The sequence below is a fragment of the Acartia tonsa genome, chromosome 14, assembly GCF_053477335.1.
Source record: "Acartia tonsa isolate MP-2025a chromosome 14, ASM5347733v1, whole genome shotgun sequence".
NCBI classification, from domain to species: Eukaryota; Metazoa; Arthropoda; class Copepoda; order Calanoida; family Acartiidae; genus Acartia; species Acartia tonsa.
This window is the reverse complement of record NC_137273.1, coordinates 14,370,258-14,389,176: the sequence shown is the minus strand read 5'-3', so window position 1 is coordinate 14,389,176 and position 18,919 is coordinate 14,370,258. Positions and strand designations below refer to the sequence as shown.

The window sequence follows — 18,919 nt, the reverse complement described above, 5'->3', positions numbered from 1 at the left end:
ATTTGAAGAAAAGCAGGCTGAGAAAAGAACGCAGAAAAAAAATACACAGACATAGAGACGAAAAGACGAAGCCCATTTTGTTCCGAATTTGTATCACTTTTGAAAAGTGCGACTCCAGTTACGTCATATTTTTCTTTCCCGAAAAAGGGAAGGGGGGAAGAAAATCTCTTCAAAAGAGATGGGGAAAACCCCCTTTTCTCTCATATCTTTTTTCTTCCCCCCTTCCCTTTTTTTTTCTTTCCCCCTTCCCTTTTTCGGGAAAGAAAAATATGACGTAACTGGAGTCGCACTTTTCAAAAGTGATACAAATTCGGAACAAAATGGGCTTCGTCAGACGAAAATATAAATGGACAAACAAACATACTACACAAATAACAACAGATAAATAGACACACAAATTAACAGACAAAATTATTAACAGGCAGACAGACAGACAGGCATACAGACAGACAGACAGACAGACAGACAGACAGACAGACAGACAGACAGACAGACAGACAGACAGACAGACAGACAGACAGACAGACAGACATACAGACAGACAAAGAGACAAATAGACAGAAAAAGACAAACAAACAAAAAGAAACTCTATTACACTCAATCTGACAGTAAGATTTTATTATTTTTAGTGACAACGATCAAGTAAACAGTTATGAATGTTGGAACTGTGACCACACAAATGAATCTTCCCCCCAAACTTCCTCCCAAACAGCCAAATCTGTTGAAATATCTGGACTTACAGTTCTACCTGGAGGCGACTTGGTAGTTGTGGACAATCAGAATCTTCAATTATATAGGTAGGTTTCTAATACATTATGTGACAACTTGCGATCTATACCCCAAGAAGTGGGAATCGACCCTTTAAAAAAAAGGAGATGCTGTGAGTATTGGTTCAAAAAATATGACGTAACAAAAAAAATTAGCCTATGAGAGGCCACTATAAATTTTACCATTGGTCAATAACGGCCTCTCATTGGCTAATTTTTTTGTTACGTCATATTTTTTGCACCAATACTCACAGCATCGAAAAAGGAAACAAAATGTTATGGGTCTATCTTTACATAAGTGATTTATCTTGGAAGGTTTGAGGTAACCTCCCCTAAAATAAAATAAACCTTCCCAGGACTTATGAAAAGCTTCAGTGTAATTTAAAATCATACCAGGTCAGCGGTAAGCGAAATCCTTCGATACACACAAACATCTTCTTACTTTTGTGTAAAGCTAGAAAGCGATGTGGTACATAAAGAATAGCCACATTCCATCCAACGTTTTCCTATAAAAGGGAATCTTGCTATCTGAGTGCTATTGTTTTAAGAAGTGTCCTTCTAGATTAGACGAAAAATTTAATGAAAGTTCGTCTTATCGAAGCATAAGTGACCACGCTTACTAGAGAGTAGATATGCTAACTAAATGCTTTTGTTTCACTATTCATTCGTAGACATGGACTGCCTTGTTAGGTAAAAAATATATAAGATATAAAATATATGTTTATGTAGATTGATAGATATTTTTTTTGAAAATGTGATTTAATTTTCAAATTTAAAATCACATTTCTCTATTTCTATTTTATTTAGAGAAAAGGGGAATTTATTTTAGTATAAGATTAGTTTTCAGATGTTATAATTACTTTAATTAAAATACAACTGGGTTGTAATGAACAATTGCATATATATACAAACTTTAACACATGAATAGTGTTACATTAAGTTACTTTTGTAATAATCTATTTACAATTTACTGATCAGATAAATTTGTATTGCATAATTAGTTCAAAATGCAGTAATCATTAGGCTCTAAATATAAAACATGAAATTGAATTATTTTTATATTAAATGTTTAAAAACTAGTAAACAATATATTTGAATTTAAGATTTCCTTGAATTCTTATTTGCTTATTAACTTTATGAAAGTCGAGTGTAAGATGAATAAATTAATAATAGACAAAATGTAGATTAATATTAAATACAAGGATGACAACATCCATAAGTAGCGAAGCACAAATATTATGGATGGATATCCGGAAAAAATGAACTTCATTGCAGTTTCATAAAAAAACATTAAACTAAAAAATTACGAAACCTTGTAAGATTTATAACGTGAAAATCTAGGAACAGATGTAGCACCTCAGCAAATTAGCAAATCTTAATGAAACTTTGTGGGAATATGTAAATTGTGAAATTATTTAATCTCTAAAAATATCAGTCGTCTATCTCAAATAGGAGTAAAGAAAATTTTGAAAACCTAAAAATCTAGGAATCGAACTAGCTACCCAACCAATAAGCAAATCTCAATAAAACTTGTTAAAAGTATGCCTAATATGAAAGTATTTAATCCCTGAAAATTTCAGCCGAATAGGAGTTGAGAAAATCATAAAAACTTAAAACTGACGAATCTTAATGAAACTTGGTGAATATATAAAGACTGTTATTATAATTAATCCCTGAAAAATTCAGCTCTCTATCTTTTATAGGAGCTGAGAAAAACACGTTTCCCTCTTTCTGTCTCAGACGGACGGACGGACGGACGGACATTTCGAATTATAGAGTAGCTTCGCTACTAATAATGTTTAAGCGATTATGAGCAAGTTGCAACAAAAATTCTATGGCAAATAATTAAATATGCATGGATTATGCTTTTTAATGATTAAAGGAGTGTTTTATTATATTCGTAGGGTTAACATGTCTTAGCAAGGGCGTGCAAAAAAAAGTGGTGTATCCATCCTCCTGGCAAAATTAAAGAGGGAGGATATGTGACTTGACAAGGGTCTAAAATCTCGGATAAAACCCACCTGTATCCACCCCCTGACAATAAAATAACACCCCTTAATTTGACTATTTTAAACCCCGCTCCGTTCGTTGTAAAAGGGGTTTGCGGGTGCCCATTGCCCGACACTGTATCCTGTATAGAAGCAGCGCAATAACGCTAGACATTAGTTTTTCCTAACTCTCTTGAACAGAAAGCCATATTTATAATGATAAATCTAAAGCAATCTAATAATTCTCTATGATGATAATTTGTACAGGGAGGGAGGGGACATTGGGCTGTCTATTACACTGGTCCCCAAAGTCTTACAATAATATTTTCTTATTCGTTTGCTTAACAACTTTGGAGACTTTTATTAAAATTTGATTGGTTGGTCAATTCAGTTGAGTTTCCAAACTTTTCAACCACTAATTGTTTTCTACAGGTAATTTTGTGTATCATCATTAGGGATGTCCATCCATTTATTGGCCATGTTATATCCCTTTAGATCCCTGTAATATATATATGAGTTTATTATTATAGCCTGAGGTGGTTAATTAATTTCTATTTGTTTCTATCTATCTATCCAACTATATTTATTTTTATCTATCTATTGAGCTTTAACTTTCATTTAAAAGTTATTCATTACACATTTCTGTAAGCAAAAATCTCTTTGAAATATTATTAAAAGCGAAGCTTTTCTGTAATTAGGGTCGGTCCGTCCGTCCGTACGTCTGAGATGGATAGCTTTTTTCGTTAATTTAGGCATGTTAGAATTGTCCTATAGATTTCAAACTTTGCATGGTGAATCCTGTAGTATATTATAGCGTAGCAACTCTATAATCATTACCAGAATGTCTGTACGTCCATTTTAAGCATGTTGATTTTTAAATTTTTTAACAACAAATTATCCGAATGTTCTGATTTTTGGTATACTGATTCCCTGGACAACAAAATACAATATTATAAGCAAAGCAACTCTATAATCAATTCATAAAAATGTAAGTATGTCCATAAACATTATCCTGTATCAAGAAGTTTTTCAACAAATTTACTCACAATTTTGCTTTGACTCTTATTCATTTATATTCTGATTATTCAGTTCTGACACTATACAAGTGTTAATGTCTGTTTGTACGACCGTTTCAGAGCTTCGCTTTTATGGATGTTGTCATCCTTGTTAAAATACAATTTAGTAAAATATATGTTTTATCTCAAAAAATGGTGAAAGTTTTTCTTATATTGATATATCCCTCTCTTTTTAATTCCCCTTGTATCTATAACTCTTTAATTCCCTCTTTGTGTCTCAATTGACCAAGAAGTGTTTATTCAAAGCAGTTTACAGTTTCATTGCTTTGCTTTTAAAGGACCCAACCTAGCCATTTTAGATAGAAAAAAAGCAAAAGTTTTCAGCAGGAATCTTAGGTGATAAGGTAATGGACTATTCGTTGATATACAACCTCTATGATAATAGACAAATTTTTCCTTCTAAAGAATTAAACTATTGGTTAAAAAGTTTAGACATTTTAGTTCAAACTAAAAATTTTTTAATTGAAAAGTAACCAAAGTTATATAACTTTGGGTACCAGTATAAATAACAGTCCAACAATGTCTAATTCCCCCTTGATGTTTCTATTCTGCTACTTATCGACACAAATTTTCGTGGTTTTGAATGGACACCCAGATGACCAATAACAATATCGTGTCGTGTGCACTTTGACATTATATGGAGGGATATAGACATATAGGATTAACCAGTTGTTTCAGCGATTGGACAATGGACAATTACTTGACATTATTTAGAGGGATATAGACATACAGGATTAACCAGTTGTTTCAGGGATTGGACAATGGACAATTACTTGACATTATTTAGAGGGATATAGACATACAGGATTAACCAGTTGTTTCAGGGATTGGACAATGGACAATTACTTGACATTATTTAGAGGGATATAGACATACAGGATTAATCAGGGATTACAGGAATAGGACAATGGACAATTACTTGACATTATTTAGAGGGATATAGACATATAGGATTAACCAGTTGTTTCAGGGATTGGACAATGGACAATTACTTGACATTATTTAGAGGGATATAGACATACAGGATTAATCAGTTGTTTCAGGGATTGGATAATGGACAGTAAATCGATCCTTTGTATATGTACTAGCGGCTTCGCCCTATGATGTAAGGTTAAGTCAACACTGCTATATAGAATTTGTTAAAGAAAAATAGGCACTGCTACAGCCAATTGCTCCTAAAAAATAAAGGGGTGGGGGAGTTTTTGTTTTTTGGGGGTTGGGGTGTCCAAACCCCCCAAAAAATAGTCTAACCACCACAGGACCAGTAGGTATATTCCCTGAAGAGTAGAATCCAATCAGTTCAGTGGTTACCGAAATCTTAAGTCACGGACGGACGGACAAACATCGAGCTACTGTGTATTATAGATTTGTAAAGTCTACACGTATACAGTCATAGTGTTTTTGGGAATATCGTTTTGTCGATAATATGTCAACACTTTAATTTTAAGGAAGCCTGCAAGAAATACCACGCTTTAACTGCTGAAAGACTGTTACAAGTAGACCCAATTCCCCAAATTTGAAGCCTTCAGCTTCTATAACAAAAAAGTTCTAGGCATTTTAAAATAAATGCCATTTTATGTACAATGAAAATTTTGAAAGAATTACAGTGCTAATGTTAGAAATTTTGAAATTAAACTACGTGGCCTAGAAACAAAATTATAAGCTTATTTTTGTCATAAATTAAGGCAACCAGTAACTAATTATAATTTTACAATAAAAATACCCATTTTTATAGTCAAAATCATTAACAAAAAAATTAAGTTTAACTTGCGTTGTACCGAATGTACTGTAGCCAATCAGAAGGCTGAATCAGCTAAGCAACCAATCACAGCTGAGTTTCCCCCTTTGTTTCCGCTATGATTTTCGTTTAAAAATGCAATTTAAATCGAATTTTTTTCATGGATTTTGACTATGAGATGTGGTGTTTTTATTGTAAAAATGTAATCAGTTACCGGCAATGTAAGTTTCTGACAAAGGCAAAGTCATAATTTTGTGTCTAGGCGACGTAATTTAATATTGTTTTTTCTTTTATAAGCATTGGAAATCTTTGAAAATTTTCATTGTACATAAAATGCTATTTTGAAATGCCTAGAACTTTTTTGTTATTGAAGCTGAAGGCTTTAAATTTGGGGTATTGGGTCTACTTGTGGCAGTCTTTCAGCAGTTAAAGCGTGGTATTTCTTGCAGGCGTCCTTTAATGCCAAATGGTAAAATCGACAAAATAATGTTAAAATAAGTATATTATGTAGGCAGTGACCTCTTTTATTTCTATACCTTATTGTCGACATATTTAAACCATTAGAATTGTTTTAATACAAAATGTTAACAGTTTACAATCTTAGGTAGCTTTATAATGTTAGAGGGATGAAAGAGTTGTATATTAATTCAACTAACACTTCCCCCCTCCCCTCCTTTAATGACATCAAGTAATATATAGATTTAAAAATAAGAATAAAGAGTTAATTAACTAAAGAACTAAAATGGACGTAAGGACATACTATAGTTATAAAGTAGCTAAATAACAAAAATAGATTCAGTTTAAACCTTTTCATATCAAATTAAAAGTTTGACTAATCATCCATTGCCCTATCTCTAAATTATTTAATAAAGGGTATAAAGTCAATATTTAGGGTAAAAAATATATATTCATCTTTATCGGAGGAAAGTTTAGCTAATTATCGGTTATTGGGGGAGCACTAATTACTTTAGAACAGGGACTTGCGTGCTGCAAATATATTAAACAAAGACAATTATGTCCATAAGTGGCAAAGAAATATAAATATTAGAGTAAAACACTAAAGGGAGAAAGGGTGAAATAACTGTATCTCCCCCTCACAACCGCCTTGTGCAGTGCAACCTTTCTATTGGGTCATTGAAAATCCACCAATGGTGTCGCTTAAATAAACACACCAAGTAGCAGAAAATAATTCAGAAGCAGACGAAAGAGGTCTATGAAAAAGGAAGGGAGGTAGTTGTCTCTATATACATCTATTCTAGATCTGTTATATAAATGACAATAAGATGAGCATTTTAAAATATACGTTATGTACATTTAAATGTGAATTAGTCTATCAATAATAAACGAAGCTTTGTGAAAATTTTATTGCACCATATATAAATCAGAGCATCTTGGCTGCTTAGCGATATATAGGTCGATGATAATTGGGGAGTTGATTTTAAGCTGTAAACTGGTACCCAAAGTTTTTATAAACACATTATCTCATTCGTTAGTTTTAAAATTTTGAGGACTTAAATCTTGTCTAAAAAAGGGCAATTTTTTTCTAAAAAAGGGGTAATTTTGTTTATCTAAATTTAGGGTTTATATTCATTTATCGCCCATTGTCTGTATCCATAAGATATTTTTTTAAAAACTTTAGCCCTCTCCTAATTTTTACTATCCATTTTCAATAAATACCTTTATCAAAATTAATTAATTAAAAAACTTTTGCTAATCAATCAATAAAAAGTTATTAATTTTTAAAGTTTTAAAATTGATCAGCTAATTTTTCATTATACATCATTCAACTATTCACTGCGAATTTTAAAAGAAAAAAAGTTGACCCTCAAAATTTCACCTTAAAGTGACACTTTTCTAATAGTTTATAGTCCACTAACTCATAAGCAGTAAGAATTCAAATCCATTAAGTCCCTTCTAACGAGATATTGGCAACTTTTTGCACACATTTTTGCAAACGGCAATTATTTCCTTTATTTGAAGTTTTGGATAATAACATTTTCATAAAAGTTTTCAGTAATAATCATTTACGATCCATTGTTGAGAAAAAATAACTGAAAAAATGTGTTTCCATGCAAAATAAGCTTAAAATCTAATGATTTTAAATATTTGCGATTTAATGGTAAAAAAGAATATTTTTTTCTTTTTGATAGCCTGAATATGTTTAATTTTGTTTTTTATATAATCTATTCTTTGAATAGACATGCATATTCTTGCAGATTTTAAAAAAAATTTAAAAAATCAAAAATCGAAATTAATCAAAATTTGTCTATAGCCTTTGAAAAATACTTTTGATATTTTTAACCTATATAATCAATAAAATCAATGAAAAATAAAAAACGTTTTATAAAACAAACTTTTGGAAAAGGTTTAAGATAACTTCATAAAATTAGCATTTAAGTAGGATATTTTTCTTGTCTATTTTAAAAATGCAAATTAAACATAGTTAACGAATATTTAATTAGCAAGAATAGTAATAGAATATTTCAATAACTACTTAAACCTTTTTGTGGCTATGTTATTTATTTAAACAGAAAATCTATTTTGTCAGAATTATAGAAATAATGAAATATTTTCAAACAAGCTTGCAAAATAAACGTAATTTTATCAAACTTCCTCACAGTTTTTAGAAGATATTGTTGTAAAATATTAATTATTAAAATAAAATCTTTAATTTACAATGTTTAAAAAACCTAAAAGTAAATTCTAAGCAAAATTAGATTTATTCTCTAGATTTAGAGTAGCTGCGCTACTTAAAAAAAACATCTAGTATTGAAACCTACAGCTGATCAAAAATCAATAGTCATAAATTGGTGGTTTACAGATATCTAAACATATATATACACCTTACAGATTTATTTTTAAGATGGAATGTAAAGTATATTATACGAGATGTCATTTAGTCAAATTTTAAACAAAATAATTTTCATTAATTCATTAACAAAAAATAATGTTATAAATTTAAACTCACAAAGAGACTATTGTGTATTTTATTATCATGTTCTTTCTGCAATCTGATTCAAAACAAATTTTTTCTCTCATTCAAGTCAGGGATGAGTTTAGTACCAAAAAAAATAAAACAAGTTGAAATACTTTTAATTTAATTTGATATTATTGTATAATATTTTCTTTTATATATAATTTAAGAAATATATTTATAAAATATTTACCTGTCATAAAGACGACATATAAAAACAACATCCTTATAAGGAAATTAAAATCTATTTTCAAAATTTTCAAATTCATTTTATGCTTAAGAAGGGACGAGAAGGAATTGAAATTCAACATTAACTTGTTATTTTGCTTGTATATTTATCATATTTGTTTACAGTTTATTGGTAAAGTTTGGTAATACTTTATTTTGAGTCTATCATGCAGTGTATTTTGAAAGTATTATATCTACTGTTAAACGCTTTGTTTAGTTCAAACTGACTATAATTATTATAAAATACACAATTACAATATGGCTTCGACACAGGTTTATATTCGCCGTATTATAACCGGTTCTAAGCCATACCGAAAAGATCATGTGTTGTATCGTATTATAAACATTTTTTTACGAATAATAGAATGAATATAATAGAATTACTACTTCTTTTGTTAGCTAGAGCCTCAACCCTCTAGGCTAGCAAAACTTGAATTAATTTTATGATGTTTAATTTTACTATACGCGGAAAGCTGTCTATAATACGATGCGTTAAATAACTATTATAAAACCATGAAACAAAATCAAAATGGTAGATTATAATACAGTAATAGTCAGAAAAAGCTTGTGATATACAGGGCGTTTAAAAAAAAACTGCGTTTTCCAAATTTGAGAAACAACCATTAGGAGTACAAAAAAAATAATTATATGTCAATATTCTCTATAAAAATATGCATCGAAATTGTTACAGGTGTTTTTTAATATCTCTGAAAATAATGGCGCATTTTAAAGCATAAATATTTCAAAAGATGCGTATGATGCTTTTTTCTGGTAGAATATTGTGCCTTAAGGTTGGTTTTCAAAAATTTATTCACTTGAAAACAACATCTTAATACGGCCAATCCAATTTTCTACCAATTACACTAAAAATTTCATTTAAAATTCCCTCACTGAAAACAAATATTTAGTTTTTCTTTTTGTATACTTAAGAAACATGAAGAAACGTGAGAAGGTGAGAAGGTGAGAAGGTTAGGATATAAACTCATAATTTATCCATAATTTGTAATTAAATGCTTTAATAAAAAAATTCAAACTTCAATAATTTTTTGTCTTTAGAGATTTTTTTATCAAATAAAAAGGAGTTTTTTTCTTTTTACTATAACCTACGTTATTAAAGAAGATTCTTTTACTGCAAATGCATCACAATCAAGAAATGTGAAAAATTGACAAATTGCAGTTTCTTAAAAATGCTTTTGTGAGGAGCTAAAAAGCATTTCAGTTATTTATGTGTCATCTTTGGGGATGTACATCAATTTATCGTCCATTATCTTAACCCTTTATCCCTGATAATGATTCATCAATGATTAATTAATCCACAACCCTTTATTTCCCCCATTTTCTACTAAATTGGTGAGATTATTAATATTTATTCCATAGCGCTATCCCTATAAAAAGCATTGATCTATGCATAGTATTATTCTCTAGAGACTAGTTTCTTGAATAAATTATCGGTTTTATTCGCAAATACAAGTCTCGAGACAAAATAGGTGTTTATTGAATGTAACAAAATAAATTATGAATCAAGTAGCACATAAAAAAAAGTATTACGTAAGTACAGAAGTAAATTTTATTTATATTTTGATATAGCTGCGATACTAGTAGCAAAGAAGTCATATACATTAGATTTGATATATTTGAGATTTTAAAATAATCAAATCGATTTTAAAATATTGTATAATGTTTATTTAGAACTAGTAAATCTTCAAATTATTGAGCGTGATTTTAACTGGTTTAATAGAACACTGAAAAGAAAACATAAATGCCTCTCAAACTGAATCTTTGTTGTACATCAATCTCTCTTCATGTCAATCTTTATCTATCTATCTACGTAAGTGTATATCTATAAAAACAAGGATGACAACATCCATAAAAGCGAAGCAATGACACGGTAGGACAAACGGACATTAACACTTGTATAGTGTCAGAACTGAATAATCAGAATAAAAGAGTCGAAGCAAAATTGTAAACAAATTAGATGAAATACTGATTGATACAGGATAATGTTTATGGACATACTTACATTTTTAGGACTTGATTATAGAGTTGCTTCGCTTATAACATTATACTTTGTTGTCCCAGGAATCAATATACTAAAAATCAGATCAATCGGATGATTAGAACACATAAAAATTTGTTGTTAAAAAAGAAAAAAAATCAACATCTTTAAAATGAACGTACTGACATTTTGGTAATGATTATAGAATTGCTACGCTTTCTAAATCGTTACTAACTACGAATCACCATGCAAAGTTTGAAATCGATAGGGCAATTCTAAAAATGCTTAAATTAACGAAAAAAGCGGACGGACGGACGTACGGACGGACCGACCCTAATTATAGAAAAGCTTCGCTAAAAAGTTATATCTTCTTATATATTTACTGTTTTTCTAACTATATGTCCATTTACCTAACTATATGTATATATCTATGAAAATGTTTATTAAAAGCAATCTTTATTGTCAACCTTTATCTAAATGACGATATGTAACAATGTTTTATTCATATCACTTTTTAATGTTCAACTATCTTTTTACAAATTTAATTATCGTTCCAGCTATAACAATGTTTTTATAATAACTATATATCTATCAAACCTAATAGTAAACTGTTTTTAAGTTTCCTTCGCTGTGATAGCAAAATCTTTGTCATTTTTTGGTTTTGAATCTTAAGATCTCAATAACCACTAAACTGATTCTCTATTGTTAGTAAGCTATACATAGGTCCTGTGATGGTTTTACTTTATTTAGGCAGTCTTTGTCCATTAAAATACACAGCCTCTAGATGCTAGGGGCGTGGCCGCTGGTGTACATATATCTATAATACAAAGTAGAATGTCTGTCTGTCCGTCTGTCCGTTCCTTAAGATCTCGGTAACCACTGAACCGATCGGATTCTACTCTTCAGGGAAAATCCTCACTGGTCCTGTGGTGGTTTTAGGCTATTTTCTTGGGGGGTGGGACACTTCTTCCCCCCTAAAAAATGAAAAATATCCCCCCCTCAATTTTTTTTTAATTATTTAAAAATTTGTTGGGGCATCTCCAGAGGTAATTATTTTTTTTCTTTAATTACCTCTTGGGGCAAAGCCCCTAGACACAGTGAGCCCAGGAATCCAACTTTGTGGAAAAAATTATTTAGGCCCAAAAATCAAACTTTTGAAAATCAATTATTTTAAAAGTCCATGTTAATATTCATCATATTAGAGGAGGTTTGCATTTTTAAATCAATGAAAAATATAAAAAAAAATAAAGTTTTTATAGCCTTCTGAAGTTGTTACCCTGGAATTCACAGAATTTAGATACAAAATCTCCCCAAAAAATGTTTATTTTTAATTTTTTTGTTTTACCTGCCATTTAATCAAATATTAACTTAAAACATAATGTAATACCATTTTAGAACCGTCGTGCAATTATCTAACGCTGGATAACAAGAAACAAAATAGCTTTGTATAAAAAAAAACCTCTTAAATCCATATTAAAGACAGTCAGTGAAATTGCAAGAAAAAGCACATTGAATATTTTCTTATGCTCTGATTCAAATACCTTGATCTTTTTAGCAACGAGATGAAAACTTTTAGGATTGAGTTCTAGCATTATTTAGGCAATATATAACAAAATCCCGTTGGTCTTATTAACTTTCACTTAGTTGCTTAAGCTCTATAGACAGTTTTGTAAAGGTCATACGCAACCTTATTAAGCTAAATTTAGTGTAAAATCCTTATATAAGAGAAACAGAAGGATCTTGCTAATCACTGAACTGATATGGTTCTCCTTTAAATAGGTTCACATGAGTCCTGGAAAGGTTAATAACTATTTTGGAGGAGGGTACTACCACCCTCTAAAAAGAAATCGCCCAAAGAAAAAAATTGCCCTCCCCCCAAAATAAAAAAAATTTCTTCAATTTTTCTTTTTATAAATAAAATTAAGACTGGATGTTTGTTGACTCAACCCCCCAGCCAAAAAAAAAAAATATAGAATATGTAAATATGCCACCCCCCCCCTTTCTTGTTCTTCTTGTGGTTCATCCTCCACAATTTTGATTTGGAAACATATATCAGCAGGGTGTCGGAGCCATATAATTTTGATGCAGCTCCGGCTTCGCAGAGACGTATTTGGAAATACGGCTCTGGCTCCAGCTCCGGCTCCGGCTCCTACCTTAAAATTAATATATCAATTTTTTTCATTATTGAATTTGATAAAATAGAATAAATAATATAAAATATTTTGCTTTTATTTGATTAAAGCTATATAAAAGTAGAAGGATGTGTGTCTATTTGTTAAGTAACAATAGTTTTTCAGTTTATTATATGGAAATAATTTGCCAAATTATAATATTACTTTAAAAAATCATTTTTAGCTAGTCCGGAGCCGGAGCCGTTTTTAACGAAAAATACGGCTCTGGATTCGGCTACGGATCCACCAAAAATGTTGCTGCTCCCAGCTCCAGCTCCAGAACACTGCATATATGGGTACAAAACTCAGTATTCTCATTATCATTTTTAGTTTTCTTTTCAATAATTTTATGTTTTTCTACAATCAAGTTTCTAATTAGATTAAATTTAGTAGGATCTTAATTTTTGTGTGTAAATGTTTGTTTTTGGCCAGCCAGGCCGGAAACAAAGAATTATGGGGATGGAGGGCAGCCCAGACCAGCCTAGCGTAAATTTTCATAAAAATATAAATAAAGTAGTTTATTTAATTTAAGGCAGGGGATGAGAGGTTCTAGGCTGACATGGCCTTGCCCCCCCCCCCCCCAAAGGCCCCTATCAACAGAACAAAAACGAGGGGCCAGGGGGGGGGGGGAATATAATACAAAATCTTTTCATCAGCTAGTTAAAATATTTAATTTTAAATTAAGTAAAAATTTGTCAAAGTACCAATATTTTACATTTTTTTAAGTGGGAGGGGGAGATGTTTTGCTCACTCGTCGCCTCTGGGGATGAGGGGGGTGACTTTTAGGTTAAAGGAATTTTTCTTATATACATATATCAAAGTACATTTTGTTGAAATAGATTTAAAGATAAGCAAATTAGAAGAAAAATATCTTATTTTTTCCCTTTTGGAGGGTGAATTTTAACCCCTCCCCAGTAGCCCCAGTGGGGGTATAGGGTAAATTTTGTATCTAATACAGAGTACTCTAAATACCTTTCAATTGAAAAAAAGAATTGAATTTTATGGAAAAAATGAGAAAGTTAAGATAAGAATTATGAATATTTTTCACTTTGGGGGGGATATCTTGGCCCCCCAATCATCTTGGGAGGGGGGGAGGGGGTAATTTTGTTAATTCTGTAAAAGGTACTATAAAAACCTTCCAATTAAAAAAAAAATTGTTTGATTTGATTAAAAAATAAGAAAGTTATTAATTTTTTCCACAAAATTGGATTCCTGGGCTCACTGTGAGCTAGAGGCTTTGAGTGGAGTGGGGGCTTCTCATCAGATACTTAATTTTTTTCTTCAATTATTTAAAATTTGTGGGGGCATCTCCAGAGGTAATTATTTTTTTTTCTTTAGTTACCTCTTGGGGCAAAGCCCCTAGAGGCTAGGGGCGAAGCCGCTAGTGATTTTAAATAATAATAAATATATGAATGCATATATAAATGATATTTGTAATAAAATATCTAATATGGTGAATAAGGCATATTTTCAAGTATTCTTCAACATACAAGAGTTCTATGTAGGGATAGTGGAATATGTAAACCATTCCTATTTAAAATAACAGAATATCTGTCTATCCGTCTTTACAGTAAAGACTTTTATAGGTCCGGGAAGCCTTTTAATTATTTTGGGGGAGGTTACTTCCATCTACCCTCTTCCGCAAGCCAATATGCAAAATATATTAAATAATATAATTTAATATTGGAGGGCTATCATAGAATTTTTAAATAGCTCTAAAAAAAATTATATTTTTTTGTTTATAAGAGGTTAACTCACAATCAAAGTATGAATTTTATATACTTATACAGAAATTAAAAACTGTTTAGAGCATATTTGCTCTCTTCAGAAATCTACATGAAATTAAAGTTGAAAATTTAAAATTTTGTTAAATATTTTGGAAGATTTTTCTGTTTTTTGATTTCTGTTACATGTTGCATCATAAAGTGTCAAATGTACAATAATCTATAATACAAAGTAGAACGATGTCTGTCTGTTTGTTTGTGTGTTTGTGTGTTTGTTTGTTTGTTTGTAGCGAAGGATCTCGCTAACCGCTGAACCGATCGGGTTCTCCTTTACAGGGTAGCTTCTCAAAGGTCCCGGGAAGGTTTGTAACTATTTTCTTGGGGTTGGGACACCCCCAACCCCCCCCCCCCCCAACAAAATAAAAAATACCCCCTCCCAAAAAAAAAAAAATTTAAATTTTTCTTTTAAATCTAAAATACGATTAATTGGTTTGATTAAACCTCTTGGGGAAAAGCCCCTAGAGGCTAGGGGCGAAGCCGCTAGTATAATAAAAAGGGAATGGCATAATCATAATATAATTTCATAAAGGTTAGAGGGGAGAGAATTGGTATAATAATATTATATTGCCAATATTATTATTAATTGTTGCGCTTATATTACATATATTATGTTATAGATAGATAGATAGATAGATATATAGATAGATAGATAGATAGATAGATAGATAGATAGATAGATAGATAGATAGATAGATAGATAGATAGATAGATAGATAGATAGATAGATAGATAGAAAGATAAATTATCACTCCACCCTGTCAAAGTCTAAGTTATTAATTGACCTTACAATTATTGGTTATTGCCAATATTATATCATAGAAATGTTTTTACAATGTACAACACAAAATAAGTCTATACAATGGCGAATTTTGAAGGAGGTAACTAGGGTTGCAGATTAAATTATACATTTTTAATTTATATATTTTTTTGAAAAGATTAAAAAAAATGATTAAAAAATGAAATTAAAAGTGTTTATTCTTCTCTATAATATTCTGCAATATTCAATTTTATTGTTACATTATTCATTTTATCCAAGGAGGTTAAGTACATTGGGCTGTAAATTACTCTGGTACCTAAAGTTTTATAACCACGTTTTATTTTTCGTTTGCTCAAAACGTTGGGTACTTTTAATGAATTTTTATTGGCTAGTTACAAACTAGTAGTGTCCAAACTTTTCAACCACTAATTGCCATCTACATAAGTAATAATTTTGGTTTTATTGTTAATGGTTACCTACAACACTTTTTATCCAAAAGGTTTTAGCTTGCAATTACTGCGCTATTAATGAACAAATTTTCCCTGTTATATTGTACGAATATAATATTAATATATTTATAGAAAGGTTATGTTATATTTGTTATTGTACAATATGTCGATAATCATTATTCTTATTAAAAGCGAAGCTTTTCTATAATTAGGGTCGGTCCGTCCATCCGTCCGTAACGGATAGCTTTTTTTTTTGCTAATTTAGGCATGTTATAATTGTCCTATCGATTTCAAATTTTGCATGGTGATTCCTGTAGTAGTTAGGTACGATTTAGAAAGCGTAGCAACTCTATAATCATTACCAGAATGTCCGTACGTCCATTTTAAACATGTTGATTTTTTTTACTTTTTTAACAACAAATTTTTATGTGATCTAATAATCCGATTGATCTGATTTTTGGTATACTGATTCATTGGACAACAAAGTACAATATTAAAAGTGAAGCAACTCTATAATCAAGTCCTAAAAATGTAAGTATGTTATAAACATTATTCTGTATCAAGCAGTTTTTTTAACAATTTTACTTACAATTTTTCTTCGACATTTATACTCTGATTATTCAGTTCTGACACTATACAAGTGTTAGTGTCCGTTTGTTCTACCGTTTCAGTGCTTCGCATTTATGGATGTTGTCATCCTTGTTTTCACATATGTATATTTGTTTCGCCACAAGCCTCTAGGGTTCTTTTTCAAAAGGAGATTTGGGGCATCTTGCTACATTTAAATTTCGGTTAAAAGTAAAAAAAAGTATTTTGGGGACTGAAGTATTTGCTTACTTTGGGGCCTATGTTAAAATTACCTCAAATATATTATTGACTGATAAAAATAACCCTGTAAATGTAGACAACTAGCGTAGATAATTAAATATAACTATGAGGTTTTAAATAGAAGAGTTAGTTTTCTATTTATTTTAAAATGTGTAAGTTTTCATGAAAAAAATATTTTAATGACATAATTGTTTAGGCTCTCTTGGAAGAAAGCAAAAACAGATGAAAATGAAGAAAAGAGAATTTTTGATCTTCATAAACAACAAACATTTCTCTTTGACAGGTAAAATGCATTTTTAATCTTTCCTAATAACTATGTTTAAAATTATAAATTATCTTGTTATTTTTGAAGATAAAGGTGTGGTCTAGATTATTTTTTGGCCATTTAGAGGCCGGAGGTCTACGCCGACAAACGATGATAATTCCTGCTTACTTTGGCAATTTCTATTTGATATGTTATTTAACCCAAGGACTTCCAAGTAGGAGGTATAAAGGGGTGTAATCCCACCCTCCCAACAACAAAAAATAATAAAATAAATAAAAAGCTTAGGCAACCTTATTCCAACCGGTTTGTATTTTTCAAAATTGTTTCGTATTCAGATTTAATTAATTTAATCTTTTATCTTATTTTTAGAAATGGTCTCCATGTGCAGACGTTGAAAGGTGAAAAAGGACCACCAATCCATATTTTGGAGTACAACGGACAGGGGAATCTTTACAAGATTAAAGATTTGAAAAATCATTTACAGGTTTATATTATTTTTAACCAAACAATGAAGAAAATATTCATAAGCGAATTAGTTAAATAATAGTTATTTCTCGCATCGGTACCTCGGGGCTAAAAAACTTGTTTTAATTTTATGATTGTACATTTGTAGTGGAACAAATACTAAATAGTAATGAAAATCTTTTCAAAATATACTTCTAAAATGATAGAATTGAGCTCGTGTAAGAATGAAGAGAAAATGTTTTTTTTTATAAAAATAATCAATTTAGAAAAAAATCTATATTTTTTTTATGATAAACTTTGCCTTAACCTGCTTCTTAACCAGGGAAAGATAATAATTGATCTTTAAATCTTTTAATAAGCCCTATATAAAAACAAAAAAAGTAGGGTTTCCCCCTGAAGCTTAAGATCTCATTCATTAGAATGTTAGGGATTATATGTACTTACTGGTAATTTTTTCTGTAGGGTATTTCTAATCAGGTAGAGAAGGGGCATTGCAGGAATAAGGTATAGCCAACAAGCAAAACAAATCTAAAATAATATCTGGGGGGCAAATGGAGATGTCGTCAATTTTACGATGTGTTGCCCCCCAACGACAGCTGAAAAACACGTATAGGTTTCATGATTTTCTTCCGAATTAATTTCGCTATTGGTATAAGCTGGGGGCATTGGCTTGTAATTTATGCTGGTACCCAAAAGTTTTATTTGCACGGTATCTTTTATTTGGTGGCTCAAAAACTTTGGGTATTTATATGATCGATTTTGATTGGTAAAAGGATGTTTTGTAGGGGCTATGGCACTTACACATCCAGCAAATTTACAGTTGGTGTATTTTTTTCTTCCTTTTTCTCATGCCATAAGTACATTCATTGCACTGGCGAAAACACATCCACTGTAAATTTGCTGGATGTGTAAATGACAGTCCCCCGTTTTGTATGGGGTTCATTTGGGATGTGTTTAAATTTATCTTCCAGTATCTTATCCCTTAAGATCCCTGACATTTATAAAGGTTATGTTCTAGTTAGCTTTAGTGACATACAGACAGACATTCTACTTCTTAAAGGATTTATCAGAAACCTTTTCCCTGTTGATAAGAAGGTGTTTTATATTGCACATTTTTTACATGGAGAAAGTGCATCTAAGAAATTTACAGGGTTGACAAATTTTGTTTTCTTCCTTTGGTACTTATGAGAACGTTATTCGAATATTAGAGGCCTCTGGGGGCACTTTAGATGGGGGGGTGTGGAAAGGAATTAGTCAACCCTCCCCCCAAATTATCATTATAGGTTTTAAAAGATAAAGTTGTGTGAGTTGGGCGAGATCTGTTAGGAGAAATTACCCTTCCCCAAAAGGTTATAAAACTTCCCAGGACCTATAAGAGGCTTCACAGTAAAGGACCAGCAGTTAGTTAGATCATTCAATACACATAGACTCAT

At 30.7% G+C, this 18,919-nt stretch overlaps 1 protein-coding gene across 1 annotated transcript in view; it reads left to right on the top strand.

Moving 5' to 3' along the window:
• Positions 1-18,919, top strand: part of LOC145306448 (teneurin-a-like) — a 186,395-nt gene that overhangs the window by 165,596 nt on the left and 1,880 nt on the right. The window contains exons 46-48 of the mRNA XM_080148544.1: positions 630-797; positions 16,953-17,039; positions 17,391-17,505. Of these exons, the coding sequence (XP_080004670.1) occupies positions 630-797; positions 16,953-17,039; positions 17,391-17,505 (370 nt within the window). The remainder of the gene's footprint in view (positions 1-629; positions 798-16,952; positions 17,040-17,390; positions 17,506-18,919) is intronic.